Source organism: Bombus huntii, chromosome 9, assembly GCF_024542735.1.
Source record: "Bombus huntii isolate Logan2020A chromosome 9, iyBomHunt1.1, whole genome shotgun sequence".
Lineage (NCBI taxonomy): Eukaryota > Metazoa > Arthropoda > Insecta > Hymenoptera > Apidae > Bombus > Bombus huntii.
In genome coordinates this window covers 9,953,356-9,969,974 of record NC_066246.1, presented here as the reverse complement: position 1 = coordinate 9,969,974, position 16,619 = coordinate 9,953,356, and the positions used below count along the sequence as shown (strand labels likewise).

General features: G+C 33.8%; 2 protein-coding genes and 1 long non-coding RNA gene across 4 annotated transcripts; 2 read left to right on the top strand and 1 right to left on the bottom strand.

The window, feature by feature from the left end:
* The first annotated feature begins 1,490 nt into the window (after window positions 1–1,490).
* Window positions 1,491–12,200, top strand: LOC126869745 (dual specificity protein phosphatase 15). The gene is made up of 8 exons (XM_050626670.1): window positions 1,491–1,653; window positions 3,655–4,028; window positions 5,632–5,748; window positions 5,825–5,949; window positions 6,606–6,777; window positions 7,608–7,786; window positions 7,966–8,166; window positions 8,767–12,200. Exons 2-8 carry the CDS (start codon window positions 4,008–4,010, stop codon window positions 9,002–9,004), a joined length of 1,053 nt encoding a protein of 350 aa, XP_050482627.1. The 5' UTR covers window positions 1,491–1,653; window positions 3,655–4,007; the 3' UTR covers window positions 9,005–12,200.
* On the bottom strand, window positions 2,181–5,625 carry LOC126869765 (uncharacterized). The gene is made up of 2 exons (XR_007690990.1): window positions 5,072–5,625; window positions 2,181–2,654 (listed from the first exon to the last, which is right to left on the bottom strand). It is a non-coding gene; the product is annotated as an uncharacterized LOC126869765 (long non-coding RNA).
* An 828-nt stretch (window positions 12,201–13,028) lies between the features above and the next one.
* LOC126869733 (BRCA1-associated protein) lies at window positions 13,029–16,483 on the top strand. 2 transcript variants are annotated; one of them, XM_050626642.1, is made up of 6 exons: window positions 13,029–13,477; window positions 13,987–14,257; window positions 14,343–14,532; window positions 14,614–14,932; window positions 15,031–15,455; window positions 15,526–16,483. In XM_050626642.1, the coding sequence occupies exons 1-6, from the start codon at window positions 13,399–13,401 to the stop codon at window positions 15,904–15,906; spliced, it is 1,665 nt and encodes a 554-aa protein (XP_050482599.1). In that variant the 5' UTR covers window positions 13,029–13,398; the 3' UTR covers window positions 15,907–16,483. The 2 variants fall into 2 exon arrangements, with proteins under 2 accessions (XP_050482599.1, XP_050482600.1); XM_050626643.1 differs by having other exon boundaries at window positions 13,030–13,477; window positions 13,970–14,257.
* Window positions 16,484–16,619: the final 136 nt, after the last annotated feature.

Sequence of the window (16,619 nt, the reverse complement as noted above, 5' to 3'; positions counted from 1 at the left end):
TACGATATTTGTAATTGCCCATGATTTGCGCTACTTAACCGAGCATATAAAGATTAATACAGGCTTATCGTCTTTGGTTTTCATTTCTCTTTAAAAAAAAAAGATAATGGAAAATACGAAAAGAACGACCGAGGAAACTGGCAAGAGAAAAGACCTGAAGCGTACTTGTTTAGAGACTAAAGTGGATCTCCGTGCTTGTAATAGTACTGGATAAGAAACGCGAGGGAAAAAAGAATAGAAGATTCTTCCGCCCTATTTCCTACTACACGTAGACTATACAAATTCCTTTTTGATTGTATTGAATCAGAAGTTCTTTTTAATCTAACAATAACGTTTTGCTTCTTTCATTTCTTTATACTTTTTTGTTAAAATTTTAATATTAAGCAACTAAAATTAACATCAAAATTAAAAGAAAAATTTCAAAGTTGATCGTATTTACGAAACTAATTGTAAGTACAAAAAAATACTAGATTTGAAATTCTAACTAAAAAATCTTTAAAATTTCGATCTAAGAAAAGTTAATTAATTCATTAAATTGATTAAATAACGAGCCTTTATTTATACTGTTTGGGAAGTTGACGTAGGTTAGTAACGAAGCATCCTACTAGTCCAGGGTTACTAGCATTTCGTTACATAGGTAGTGTACCCTAGTTAAAGGTATATGTGTACCGAACTGTTCAAGAAGTTTCAGTCGACCAGGTTTTTACTTTGTGGGGCAGGGTCGTGGTTCATAGGTATATCATGCAGTTGAAAAGGAGGGTATTAGAAGGAGAACGTAAAAGAGGAGCCAGAGGATGGCTTTATCGAGCGGCGGCTGCGCCACAGTGTTGTTCTCTACACTGCCGCCTACCGGTTGTCAGTCATTCCCAACAGTCCAAAATATGATAGTTTCTCTCTTTTTATCTTTTTTAATAAATATTTTCTTACTACTGCTCTGCTACACATTTGCGTAACAATAAACACTTGTCCATAATCTTCCATACCATTAAGTGTACAACTTTGAACGGTAAATCTTGAAAATTTGTATGATCTATTAACCGCTCGAGCTGCTTTAAACACTCGACTCGTGTAATTGCACTCCTCAATAGATTAAATCATTATTTAAATCATCAACATCGACACCTTTTTTATTTTCATTGAATTTACAAGAGTACATTGTAACAATCGTCTATCACTGTAAGCTACGGTCATTGTTCACTTAACGCTCTTGTAATAATCAAACATTAATCAAATAATTAGCATTTAATCGTCTCAGATTTTCGAGATTATCCGTTTCAAGTGTTTTTATACATGTTTTAACTCATCACCCTTACCGTGGTAGGCCTTCCGTTATTCAACGAGTTCTACTGCCCCGTGCACGCGCCTTACTTTCCCCTCCACAACACTTTTATCCCCACCACCGATAGTTCTCCCTCTCGGTGACGGGTGCCCCTAGATTCTAGCAACGCTTCTCGCAACTGAGACAACGGGACAGTTTCGATACGGCGCACCCTCCTGCCAATCGAGTCGGATACCGAATAGTACGCATAGCGAGCCTGTGCGTTACGCGGTTCGCGTATCTATCCATTAGATCGGCTGCTTCACTGCTTGTCTACGTGCGCGTACACAACCGTGTTAATTAGCAAAGGTGCCTTTACGTGAAAGTGTCGACAGGTAGAGTGAATTATGGTTCTCGTACGATCAATCGGTCCACCTATTGTAAAATTTTTCACACTCATTACACACTGTAATCTTTCACGGTTATCTTTCCTGTTTCCCTTGCTTTTTCTTTCGCTTTTCACTCGTTCATAATGAACAGCTTTCGATTCAGCGAACGAGTTACAATAACCAGAAGATCAATTAACGCGGAAGCCACAATTTGCAAGGCGAACAAAGTAAATACCACGAGGATCTTAATTAATTCGATTGCTGTGGGTCTCAAGTGGTAATTTCGAGACGTGCCAAAAGAATCGAATGTGCAAAAATAAAATTGCAGTTGTCAGTTATACCCCCTACGTGATTCCTTAATGCACGAAAGAACGATGCTTATGTTTCTGCTTGTTCTCGTTATGCATGACATTTTGAAGTATGACAACTGAAACAAACAACATTATGTTTGTGAATTAAGTTGATGCTATGCACGAAAATTTCATTGAAATGATACAATTGAGTTTGCATTGAAAAATAACGATACGAGTTCATTCATTTTAGTTCATTAAGTTTTATATGTAAAAGAATTGCTTAATATATTTCATTTGAATTACAATATTTAACAAACGGAAGCCTTGAATATTCAATAATTTGACGTGTATTATAATAGTTTATTTTCCATGATTATAATTACAAGCGTAAAAAAAATAACATGCATTTGATACAATGGAAAATTCAATTCTATTTTGTGTAAGCGTTACTATCGTTATATAATATTTATGAAAGGATAAAAATCATAGTAGAAACGACATTTTATTATCGCGAGAAACATTTAGTCCTATCCGTGGCCATTTAGGTCATCGCGATGAAAAAGTCGCGCGATTTTATTTCATCCATCCTTTTTTAGTCCCTCAGTCCGGTTGCTCTTAATTCTTCACTTGAATTTATTGTCCCGTCAAATTTGACTTCTGGCAGGATCAGCACACGCAAGACCAGCTTCGATTTTGTATTTGGCAGGATTCCAACTAATACGGCAAAACCAAAGAAGCGAAAACTTTTTAATTTATCGCCGTGGGGCAAATAACGATTGTGTCCGTTAGTCGCGTTTCATTCTCCTTGTTCTACAAATGCATCGTGCATTTAAATTGTCAGAGAAAATCGGCCAAAAAATATAGATTTCATCCGGCACCAAATGAAACAAAAGCTCGTCTTTAAATTGCACCGTTTTCCTAGCGAATGATAACTTGATCGCTTGCAACGAGTTCCTTTTCGTTCTGCTATGTTTATTATGCTTCTGCTACCATTGAATCAGAGCAAATAAGATATCAACATATAAACGATTGTTCGATCGAAGATAAATAATATTATTTTCATTATCTTTCCGCATTATAATTCGCTTATAAATTTCTATCGCTTTTATCGATAATAATCCATTTTTCACGAGCGTAACACGTGAAAGTTTGTCGTCGATCGTTGTTAGAAATTTCTACGAAGTCACGATCGTCGGAAATTGCACGCTCGAGTCGTTCTTTGACGCGGTGTAGTGGAATAAATACGTTGTAAATGCTTGCATAGATAGGTCCCGGTGGAAAAAACAGAAAAGTACAGAGAAACGCATATGCTATGACACACACACTTCAAAAGGGGTTTCGTGACAATCTGCTTGATCTTCGGTTACGAGCAAGATTTATGGCACCAAAGTGTTCCATTTTTTTTTCCTTTTTATCTTCTCCCTGCATTTTTTCGTATGAATAATGAACGAATGTAGGTGGAAGATAATGAACGTGAAATAACGCGGTTCTCGTTATGTGACAGTGTTCTACTGTAATTCGCACGAGAGACTGCGAGCTTATTTATATTTATATTTTAGTAGCTTTTTATAATCCGTACAAAGTCCAATGAAACATTATCGAATAAAAGCAAAGGAAGAGGAAAAAAAAAGAAGGAAACAGGACTATTAAAATAATAAAATAATAAAAGAAATATAGAATTGTTTGAAATACGAATTAGATTACGATTTTTTAGTGAAAAGAATATCGCAAGAATGCTGGTGCGAACATACCGCATTATGAGCATCATCCCCGACGACTTCGAAGGTTTCAATTAGGCGACGTAATCAAGTCAATCAGAACTTGTAACCAGCTTCGAGAACCTTCAACGATGATGCTGAAGGAGGGACGCGACGGCGGCCACGAACGATATTGTTGTCCAACAATAAGATCATTGGGGAGTGAGCTCGAGAGACGAAAGATAAGAGAAGATCGTCATCGAATCGTCCCAAGCGCGTCGACCGATTAAACTGATAGCTTTTTACCGTGAATTTATAATTCCGGCTGCGACCCGAGGGAATTTCGCGCGGAATAACATAAATTTACACCATGGGGAATGGCATGAATAAGGTGAGTAACGATTTCACAGATAAGTTGCGTTTCAATTGATATTTTCTGTCACCATTTCTGTCATCTATGCGAATCATAAATGCTATTAAGATACAAATAATAGGAGAGGAATGTGGTTAAAATCATACAAACATCATATATATTTGTGACATGCAATAATAATTTTCCAAGAGCATAGTTATGTTAATATTTTAATGATGAAATAGTATTTGACATTTTGCTTATTGCGTGCCTTAACCTGTATTGAAAAATATGCTAATGATACACGTGCTCCTACATCTTATTTTGTGATTATTATGTATGTGCATATTGTAAAATCATTATACCGTCGCTTCTAATTTTATCTGTCCTAGATACCAAAAATTCAAGATATCTTTTCCCTTGTGTACGTATATCTTGTTCGTTATATTTAACAAATTTCTATTTTTATTTTATATGTCGCGTTGATGATATGTAGAACTAGTAAACCAGGTAAAATGACTCTTACCGAGGCAAGAACATGATTACTTACGAAAATCACGGGATTTATATTTTTCATATTCTACAGAGGGACGGTTTTTAAATTTAATATATTGTCAATTAATTTTATATTACCTTTCCTTATCTTACCAATTTCTCTCCTCTACCCTTTTACCTTTGTATCTTCTTAACATAAATACTCCCTTCTCATCATCAAGTAACATAAAAAATAATAGACTTATCATGTTTATAATTAGCCATATATAACTGTAACATATTTAGATGACAGGTCTACTATTATGTCCTGATGCAATACATATATGTATATAATCGTCGCGTTAGCTAATTATACAGTTTAACTAGCTCATCGAACAGTTCTTTCGATATTAATCGTTGAATCGGCGGTTTAACGCTTACTGTCGGTAGGTACCGTACGATGCATAATATCGGTCGACGATGCATACCGAGATTTCGATCGATGATTCCGATGAAAAGTTAAGAGCTGGTACTATTGTTCTCGCGATTGTCTAGAGACACCTCACTTAAGAATGCGGTATCGATTAGACGATTACCACGAGTCTCACCTGACTAAACACGTTCGAGTGATCATCCACAAAGATGAATGATTAACAGTGGAGCACCTGCATCAAAAAGCTGCTCTATCGACTCTCCTCTCATTTTTTTTTTTTTTTTCAACGCTATCTCAACGTTCACGTATCTCGAGTAGCGCTCGACTTTTTTTCTCTCTCCTCACGCTAATTGCGATAGAAGAAGAAGCAGCGCCAATTGAATGCGAAACGTATGTGTACTCGCGCGTGAGTTCAAAACGCCGCTCGTTAAGAATCTAATGATTCCAATAACGAACGATCCGTAAACAGATATTTCAAACGCTACAAGTCAAGAAGAAGAATCGCACTTATACGTTTACGGATTTATGGGAAATTCAAATGTTCAGAAATATATAGGATATACATAATATGTAAAATCATAGTTGCAAAATATTCAAGTAAAACGCTCGGCACACTCTTCATCTAAGTTCTATCCTCCTTATCGCGTTCATAAAAATGTGAATTTGTATAAGAATTCGCAGTTTAACTATGATTATACGTATATTGTGAGCTGTTTTATTTGTTTGTGCAAATAGGTTCTTCCCGGTCTTTACATCGGGAATTATCACGATAGTAAAGATGCAGACCAATTGGAACGGTTTGAAATTACACATATTCTGGCCATTCACGACACGGCTCGTCGATTGCATTCTGTGAGTATATTCGGAGATAAAGTGTTTAACTTGGCTCGAAGAATTCTACGAAGTTAGCTCGATATGTTGTTTGTAGGACAAACATTATCTATGCATATTGGCGGCGGACAGTCCAGATCAGAATCTATCTCAGTATTTCTCTTTGTGTAACGATTTTATTCACGCTGCTCGCTTACGCGGTGGAAACGTCCTAATACACTGGTGCGTAATCATTTTTAATATATCTATTAATATATCGGACTGTTCAGAAAATTTTAATCGATGCAAAATGTAAGGAATATTCGGAGGTAGTCCTATCTTTCTGGAATTTTATCGAATATTATTATTATCATCGACGGACAAAGCAAAATAGCATTAGTGCATTTTAATTTTAAAAAACGACTTCTTTTTTATCAACAATTATTGGACCCTCGGTTAATACTTATCATTGTTGGGTCATAGGTGACTACTGCAGTTTACTTAACTTGAAATTATATCTTTCACTTCGTTCGACAAATATTATTATCAACATACAAATATGATATCATTATCACGTGCAGCTAAAATACATATACATGAAATATCCTATAATTAAGCAACGTAATTTAAGCTATTGCCGAGAATTAAGAGCCAATTAAAAACAGTATTTATTTCAATTTTATTTAACATATATTCAAGATAAATAAACGTCTTCCAATAGAAATATAGAGTAGAATGACTGATTACCAGCGATGCTACAAATTTTCTGAACAATCCAATGCTTAGCCTTTATCAAATCTTGAAAAAAAAAAGAAAAATATGAAGCAATTAATCTTTGGTTTTAAACGATATTTAACAACCGATCTGAAAATCGTTCACAAAACGATATTCGGTTTCAGCTTAGCCGGTATGTCGAGAAGCGTTACAGTAGCAGTGGCCTATATTATGAGTACCACCAATCTTTCATGGAAAGAGGCACTTAAAGTTGTCAGAGTAGGTCGTTCCATTGCCAATCCAAACGTCGGTTTTCAGCAACAGTTGAAAGATTTCGAATCCAGTCGATTGCACGAGGTATTCAAATTAACGATCAAAAAGAATAGCCCGAGGCTGATCCTTCTTATGCTACATTTTTTTCTCTTTTTTTTCTGCAAGAGATTCGATGTAATAAAGATGCGAACGATTCTCTCTAATTAGAGAGAGGAAAATTGTTCAAGATTATTCATCGAATCTTTAACGATGACAAAGATGCTACATTATAAACACGATGAACCTTCGACGTTTGTTCGATGATGTAGTACGAATATAGTAGAGTTATTTGAGACGCGTAAGCTTCAATAACTTGAAATTCAATCTTGAACTACTGTACATATAACTTGTGTATTATGAGACACCATTAGCCTGTAATATGACAACGAAAGAACGAGAAAATATCGTATACTTCAAGTGCAATAGAAAAAGATGACTCGAATAATTATATAGTCGGATTGTTTGAGTCAGCCAGAAGGTATTATATAACCAGTAATAAAATAAACAACAAGATAATTTCCAGAAATAAAGTAATACATACGCGCTACTTAATCATAACAACTACGACTTCCCTCTTGATAAGTAAAAGCTATATGCTTGTAGAAAACTACATATAATATTTAACTGCATATAATAGAACTACTACTAATATTTCACTGTACATCACGCTATTAACAACGAGTTAAATAGTCTGTCTTTAAACATAGATTCCTTAAAAATTGTCCATGACCGAATTTGTCGAATTACAAGGCAAATTACTTAGTCTTGCTCAAATATCCTTCTGAATCAAATAACTCTACCTACTTTTTTTTTTGCATGAGAAAATGGGTTGTTAATCTAAAAAATTAGCCTGGAAATTCTCTCGACTGACACAGGAACGACGTAGGTTGAAAGAACGTTTCCCAAGCCTGGCGCTCGCGGAATCCGATGCAGAAGTGTGCCGCACTACTTTAAGAAATTACGAAACCATGGCACTGGCACGAGAAGTGTGCGAGGGAAAATGTGCCATGGGCCGTCCTTGTCCGACTGGACTATGCAGGCAATCTTCCAAAAGGTTTGTTAGTTCTTTGTGTCATTCTATCCAACCTGAGTCCGTTTGTCAGCGTCAGATAGCGCGCCTATTATATGTATATAATCTTTCATCCTCGTTTTTCTTTGATGTTCATGAAAATTCGTGAAAAGGGGAAATGGAACTGATCATTTGATACGTTTGATGTTTCTTTATGCATACAGAAGTCCAAGAAGAAAGTCATCCACAGGCAGTACTAGCAGCTTAAATACAGGCAGAACTCCGCCGCAAACACCAAGAATGCTACCATCCGCACCACCTTCACCGGCTATGCACCGATCAACCAGCGTGCTCTCAACAGCGAGACCAAGAAGTGGTCCTGCTGGTTTGCATTATTATACCGGAGGATCTGCACCTCCTTCCAGGTAATTTTATTTATTATTATAAATAAACTTACTATTACAAGCAAAGTAATATTATTATAGAATATCAACACCTTCGTAGATAATAAGATATTTAAGTAACAGAGTTATTTCAGAGCATTTACAAAAGTAGTTGATGTACAGATGTATAGTGCCATACATAGATATTCGGATACAATGATATGCCAGACATTGTTGTTGTGTATACGTTTATTTATAATAGTTGATAATGTTTTGATATATTAAGAAAAAAATGTAGATATGTTTCATTTATTTAATGCACATACCCGTTTTAAGATAATAAACGATGAGTCAGATAGTAAAATGTATTTCATGATAATAAAATGTATTTCATTATACATTTCATTATCTGGCTCATCGTTCATTATCTTATCGAACATGAAATGTCGAAATATTAATGCGAGTATATAAAAATGTAAAAACGTACAAAATACGTACATATGTGATGTTATAATATTTAATAGATGAAATGAATTTCATCTATTGATGAAATTCATTTCATCATTTCAAATCATTTCATCATTTATAAGGCGATTTCTAAAATACGATAGCCTTTACGGTTAACATGATACTTTTTCTTAGAGCGGTGTCGAGGGTTGACCTATCAGCTGCAGTGGCTTGCAGCAGTAGTAGCACAAGCCTAACATCGGTAGGCAGATCAGGGATGTCCAGTAGTAATTGGCGATTAGCGGCTGGATCCGCACCAAACACACCAAGGCCGACGCCACCAGTTTCTCCGCAACGTTGGCCCAGACGAGCATCTACTCGACAAACACCCCCTTTACCAATACCGCCGGAAACTCCTTCGACAACGACGTAGCACTTGCGGAAAATTGCTTCGTTCTCGACTTTACCCGAGTAATCTGGACGTCGATTTATTTAGCGATATCAGTTATTGCCTGACAGCACCCTACAATTATCGTTAGTGATGTCTGACAATGTATTATGCTAGCGTATTGGCAGAAGCCTAGTATTTTGTTGCGATTGTGTTGCATAATAGAAAGAGGAAAATGTCGAGAAAAACATTGACAAATTTTCGATAACGGAGCAAGCACATAAGTAACTTAAATTTTCGCAAAACGATGCCTGATCGTGCGAGTTCTTCTAAAAACAGTCTTTCAGCGAACCGCTTTCAGCGTAACTGCACCGTCACAAGGACGCAAAGATGCTTTAAAAATGTACGAATTCGGAAATCATGTCATTTCTAAGTACTTTACCAGCTGGCTGACAGCGAAGAGACTAAACGAAAAGCTTTATTATACATATTTCACCGGTCGAAAGTTAGAGGATACTTGTTTATTGATTGTATGAATGATTAAAGCATGGGAAAAAAGTTATGCCAGCTAATACAGCAAAACGCTCGTAACGTCGCGTTTGTAACTGAATCGAACGTCAGGCGTGAGAAATCGCACAAAAATACGTATTATCTTTTCGTCGAAAGCGAACGTACGAAATCGAAATTCGACAATTATCATGAGCCGACGTTCGAGCGGCGGCGATTATATTTTGAAAACACGTTTGTCGCGTGAAAAGGAATCGCGTACCGAATGTTCGAACATTTACACAAATATTAACCGACGCGATATAATGATTTGAAACGCGCGTGATAGCGATCATCGACAATCTTGCGTACGATTCTAGAACTCTTGTTAATTAACGTTTTTTTAAAGCGTACAATGAAAGTTTATAATTTACGATGAAGCTACGAAGAGTAATCGATCAACCGAACAAAACAATTTACTCGTAGAGATATCTCGATTACTTTCCAAACAGTAACGTTACTATCCGAGAAAAAAAAAAAAGATGGTAGAACTCGCTGTTAGAGATACAGAAAATCATCGCATCCGAGAGGAACGCATTTAATTCTCGTATTCGTTGCACGAGTAATTCAATCCCATCAATAGATTCACGTCAATCGGTTGTTGCGATACATAATAAAATTGGGCATCTGTGTTTCCTTCAATTCGTTCAACTGTAAATCAACGATTTAATAATTGCGTACAGAATTTTGTTACGACGCGTTCTCCGATCGTTGAACGCGACGAATCGCTTTGAATCATTAAAACAGATATTGTTTCGCTTCATCGATTCAGAGCTTAATCGCGATGTTTGATATTTGCCCTCAGGATTTCTAGAGATGTCGTTTACGAGAAAGTAAAAAGAAATGGAAATGGTAACCGTTCTCAGAGTTTATGTCGTTTTAACGAAGCACGATGAACGGAGTTATTGTTAACATCGAGACTAACGTTTCAAAAATTCTCTACTATTCGAACGAAACAGCGAGAAGAGCAAGAAGAGCGCGAGCCATTGTTCCTCGAATCGTTGCATTGAGTTTGTTCGCAACCGTCCATTGCAGTTGTTGGATTTGTAGCGAAAACCACGCTGTTTAGCGCAAATTGTTAATCTAAAGGGAAGCATATTACATATACATATACGAGCATACACATGTATTTAAAACGGTGCGTCGATGAAAGTATTTTATGCACACTGTAGCCACTAACTGATTGAAAGATAATTACCTTCTAAACGCTGATCGTGTAGAAAAAAAGGAAAAGGAAGAAGAAAAGCAAGAATACTTTCTTTAATTTTTCATAGTTTTGTCGCACAATATTATTCGAGGCAATTAATTCGACTCGACCTCAAGCGCACTATACAACAATCTTTTTTAAAGCCCAAATGAAAGAGAGAAAAAATAATGGAAACGGCGTGTATATTAAGTTGTAACATAAATTTATCCTGTTTTTATTATACTAGCAAGCGGAAAATGCTACAAAGCGAAAGAAAATGTTACAACTTAATACATGATATGTTAAGAGCGTCTCGTTTTCAGACGAATAGGACATATGTGTGCATAAAATTCGACTTATCATCATACACCTTGTATGCATATACACTTTGTAGGCATACGTTGTTGCAAAAGGATTTCAGAAAATTTTATAACTTGTTGGCAAATGGTGATTATTATGCGACTATGTCGTAGATTAGATAGACAAGTTGTTATTCTTTCGTGCACCGATGCGACGTACGATTCACACGACGAGTGAGAGAATAGCAAAGAGTTCGCAAGCGGATCTCCGATATCATCCCTCCTATCATCGAAGCGTATTTTTCTTCGCATAATAGAAACATTTATTTTTCTAGCATCATTCGACTTATCATAGATTTACAAGAATAAAGTAAATAAATAAATTTTAGAGGATAGACATAATGTGCGCAGTTAAAAAGTATAAAAAATGCGCTCGTTTCATTCGATTTTTTAGCGTTGTTCAATCCAGGAAGTGTTTTTAACAGTTTCTTAGGAGATCTATCGACTGAAATTGTTAAAATCATTTTCTCAATGTAAACTGTGCTCTTTTGAATAATCTGATCATTAGAGCCTGTCTGAACTGATAGAAATTAAACCGATTGCTCATTTCGCTTCGTAGTTGCATAGTTATTATTTATTATTGTTGATTGTTGTGTTAAATAGAGTTTGCATGTTATTAAAGCAATAACGTAAAATATATTCTAGCGACGGAGATTTATTCAGTTAGCTTCGGTGAGACCAGCCATCATTTCGATCAATTCAAAGGAGTACAGATATGATAATGTTAACAATTCAAAAAGTATTTTTTATAAACTTATTGTTTTCAAAGTTTTGCTCGATAATAACACATATCGCTGTTATATTAATTAAATATATATACATGTATACACCAGTACACACAACGCTTGACCATTTAAATACGAAAAAAATTAATAATATATATTTGTAGAGAACAAATTCTTCATGAATCGTAAGTTATTTCAAGCTCCATTATTTCATCTTAAAGCTTTTCATTTAAACGTACAATTATATTTTAAAATGATTTTGACGAACACAGAACAAAAATTCGATATATGTTTATATTCTCTATTCGATGCCTACGCTATATAGTTTTAGGTTGTGACTGCAAAAGTGAAGTGTATTAAAATAAAAAAAAGAAGAAAAGAAAGCAAGAAAGCAACTAAAAACAGATGGAGAGCATATTTAAAATTTGAAGATAATTCAATTTTTACGCTTAATCAGGTAACTTTTGAAAACAGTTTAAGTCGCAATTATTTTCTTAAAATATTTAAGAAATATTATAGGACATCATATCGTCCTTTTTTATTTATAAAATACTTGATACGGGATCAAACGAGAAATATTATATATTATTATTTTTCAAATCGTACGTAAAAGAACAAGCATGATAACGTAATATTATAACGATAAAAACAATTTTTATTGGAACTTTTGAACATTATTATACGCTTACCCTCCTTTTATTTTTTTAAGAAGATTCATTGTAATTCGAAATTGGTTCATAGCGACTTAGGCTTTCAAAGTTATCTATCTGAGTTTTTATTATATTTATACAATGACATGTTTCGGTATTAAAAAATATGTAAGGCTTCTTCGAAATCCATGGTGTCTAATATTTTATATTTTTTACAGGCTTGTATAAAATTTTTCTATTCACGACACTAATTTAATATTCTTAGCGCAATTATATAATTCTGTTCGGCAATTTTTTTTTTAATATGCGCTCAAAAATTGAAGAGCTACTACTAAAAAGAAAAACGTAAAGCCTATTTATATTATGTTGTATATTTAATGAATATATACTATTGTCCCTAATAATGATTATAAAGAATAATTTAGAAAATTTTGGTAAAACTTTAATAAAACTTTTGTCGCTTCTTAAAACAATGTTGTATCATGTTTATTTTTTCCACACTGAATAATGATATGTAATTATTAATTAGTACTGACTTTATAAGATTCATAATTCATAATAATAAAAAAGGAATTTTCTCTAATAATAACAATGCACATTAGATGGCGCGATACTGACTACTTTTTAAAGGTGGGAGTTACCGATTTGAAAGAATATATTGTATTTGATTGGTGAATGATAAGCGAAAAGAGAAAAGAACTACACAACAAATTGTGACTTTCCATGATTCATCGTATTCATAAGTTTGCACAATCAGAATGTAATCTGTCTACAATAATTTCTGTGACAATTAAATATAAGAGCAATGAGTGAAAGATAAATTTAACCTATTAATCGAAAACGGTGTAACACCTTGTAAGGTCATTGTTAGTTAATCATGGGGGTTGCTTAAAGGGTTAATAAAGTACTTAAGAATAGTGATCACAATGATAAATTTGTTTGTAATAATGCGCGATAAGTATTATTTTATGGGATGAATTCTTCTCCTATTTCGGTGTCTCTCTGCGTTATTCGCGTCGAGATTATTGACGAGGATTCTGAAGAATCGAATGGTAAATATTTATGTGTATCGTATAAGTAGAGTAGTAACATTCAATTGTTATTACTTATTTATACACTACTTGTTTTATAATGAATCGCTTCGGTTAATCTTTTTGTTTACAAAACCTTTTAAGGTTATGTTGTTTGTCCTAACAATGTCGTGTTTATATTATTACCTTTTTTTATAAAATTCATGTAACTTCGAAAATAAGATATTTATCCGAAAGAGAATAAATAAAATTTTTTTAGAAAGAACGTTTATATCTTTTTGATTATATACGATCAAATAGACGTAAGGCTTGTAAGATATCATTTTCAAATTTACATAATTCTTTATCTTGTACGTTTTGTTCTTTATAAATGGGATAATATTATTAATTTTTTAAAAGCTTTTTCTGAGACCTTAAAAGATGCTTTCAAATATTTAATATATGAAGATTGTTAAAAAGTAATTATTAAAAGTACAAAGATCATATCTTGTTTGTATCATGATTAATTCACAGTGGATTTCGTAATCCAGGCGCAATGGCTACTAAGATGAGGGGTTGCAGAGAACCATCCAAAATAAACATGGAAAATTGCACAAATCTTACAGAGAATCAAGACTCTGCGGTTCCTTCTCAAGGAACTAGCAAATCTAGCTCTGCCTCTAGAGCTAATTCAGAGGAAAATACCTATGATGATTCAGAGATAGCTGGTGCAAGTGCCTGTGCCTGTGATCAAATCAATTTTATCTCTGGGAACCCATTTGTCGAAGTGACGAAAGGAATTATACACTTGTATAAGGAAAAGTGAGTACCCTTTAATTATGTAAATAATAAATTGCAATCATTTATGTCTTGTACTATAATATGTAATAATACTAATAAATTCTAGCAAATTAACGGATATACACCATGCAGCAGAACGTACCCAAACTATCTGCATTCTCTCAGTTCCAGCTACAATGACCTGTCATGATCTTCTAAGGTTTACAGCACCTTGCCATCAAGATGTTCGGCATTTTAGGATACTTAGAGATGGTAGTCCCAATCAATATATGGCATTGATTACCTTCAAATCTGCTGTAATTATCTTTAATGAATTAAATCTTCTTCATATACTGATTTTACTGTATTATAACATTACATTTTACATAACATTTCAGAATGCAGCAACAGAATTTTATGGTTCCTTTAATGGCACTCCATATAATTCTTTTGAACCAGATGTTATTTGTCACATGGTATTTGTGTACAGTGTTGAAGTGACATATAATGCTATGCCTTTATCTGGACACACAGAATTACCACTTTGTCCAGTTTGTTTAGAGAGAATGGACGAAAGTGTTGACGGGATTTTAACAATATTATGCAACCATACATTTCATGCAAGTTGTTTAGCTAAATGGGGAGATACCTCCTGTCCAGTTTGTAGATATGCTCAAACACCAGAATCATTTGCAGACAGTTACTGTATGGAATGTAGTATGTAAACAATAATTTTTTTAGATAAAAAGAAGTGAATTAAGAGAAGTTAGTGAAAATATCACACATAAAATAAAAATTGTATAAATATTTCCTAGATACTGGAGAAAGCAATGATGCTTTATGGATTTGTCTAATATGTGGACATATAGGATGTTCGCGATATCACCAGGGACATGCTTTTCAGCACTATCGTGAAACACATCACTGTTACGCTATGCAATTAGGAAATAACAGAGTCTGGGATTATGTCGGAGATAATTTTGTTCATCGATTACTGCAAAATAAAGATGGAAAAATGGTTGAAGGTGGACCTACAGCAACTAAAGCTGAAGGAGCAGCAATGGAAGAAAAAGTAGATTCCGTACAGTTAGAATTCACGTATCTTTTAACATCGCAGTTGGAAACTCAACGACAGTATTTCGAGGATAGGTTGGCGCGATTAGAACAACATTCTGTATTACAAACTACAGAACTTAGAGAAAAAGTGGGTCAAGTATCAGAAGAAAATGCCAAAACTAAGGTAATTTTTATTACCACTTGTCTCTTGAAAATTAAACGAGAAAGTTCATTGTTTTTATTACATATATTAGGAACAATTAGCAACATTGACTCGGGAGAAACAAAATGTGGATAAACGACTACAGCAAGTTAGTAATAAATTGGTACAAGTACAAGCAGAATTAACTGAAGAAAAGGAACTAAGGAAAGCATTGGAATTAAATCAAGCCTCTTGGCAAGATAAATATAAAATGCTGCAAGATGAAATGACCGAGTATCAAAAGACAAAGCAGACGGAAATAACGAATTTAAAAGAGCAAGTACAGGATTTAATGTTTTATCTTGACGCTCAAAACAAAGTCGAAAATTCAGAATTGCGAGAAGAAATAGCATCAGGTCGTATAGTAATTCCAGAAACCTCTAATTCTGCTAAGAAGAACATTCGACCTTCTAAATCTCGTAAAAAACGTTGATGTTATTCGCTGATATTTTCTGTAAAAAGATTGAGTTTCAAATCAGATCTAAAAATTAAAATCTGATTTCATACCTTTTTATGTCAAAATAAACAGCTGAATTTTTTTACTGATTTTAAGCAACAGCAACGTGAAAGTATAGTAATATAAAAATTATGATCAATGCTATAAACTACTGATGTTTGTAATTTCTGAATGCATTTTAATATTTAATTCTTCCGAATTAAAATTAATATATGAAATTTTAAATATAAATTGATGCTATATATGTATAAACGAAATCTGTTATATGAAGAGTTTCAAATGTAATCTATCTCAAAAATAAAAGATGTTGTTTCATATTTATTTTTGCCAACGTAATGTTTGATATTAAGTATAGAACTATTTGCTTTATTTTGTTAATTTGTAATTATGCTTGTACTAATATTCAATAGATTATAGTATTTTAAGTAAAAATAGCGAGTATTTTAATTCTTCTAAAATTTCTTATTTTCTCGAAAAAATGTTTTAAATGAATATGATTTTATAAATGTAAAATATATTGAATTTCAGAATAAAAACATCTACTCAAAACCAATTTTGTTTATATCGCATCTTCTTAACTTTAAAATTAGTAAAGTTCTACGAGTAACTGAGAGTTATATTTGGAGGTATACACACATGGTATTTAAATTATTACACTTGTCCTTTAATTTATCAATAAATATTCTAAT

Coding starts and splice junctions, on each gene's coding strand:
- LOC126869745 (XM_050626670.1), top strand. CDS start 4,008: ATGGGGAATGGCATGAATAAG. Junction 4,029..5,631: donor TGGGGAATGGCATGAATAAG/GTGAGTAACGAT, acceptor TTGTGCAAATAG/GTTCTTCCCGGTCTTTACAT. Junction 6,778..7,607: donor AATCCAGTCGATTGCACGAG/GTATTCAAATTA, acceptor CGACTGACACAG/GAACGACGTAGGTTGAAAGA.
- LOC126869733 (XM_050626642.1), top strand. CDS start 13,399: ATGAATTCTTCTCCTATTTCGGTGTCTCTCTGCGTTATTCGCGTCGAG. Junction 13,478..13,986: donor GGATTCTGAAGAATCGAATG/GTAAATATTTAT, acceptor TTCGTAATCCAG/GCGCAATGGCTACTAAGATG. Junction 15,456..15,525: donor AAGAAAATGCCAAAACTAAG/GTAATTTTTATT, acceptor TACATATATTAG/GAACAATTAGCAACATTGAC.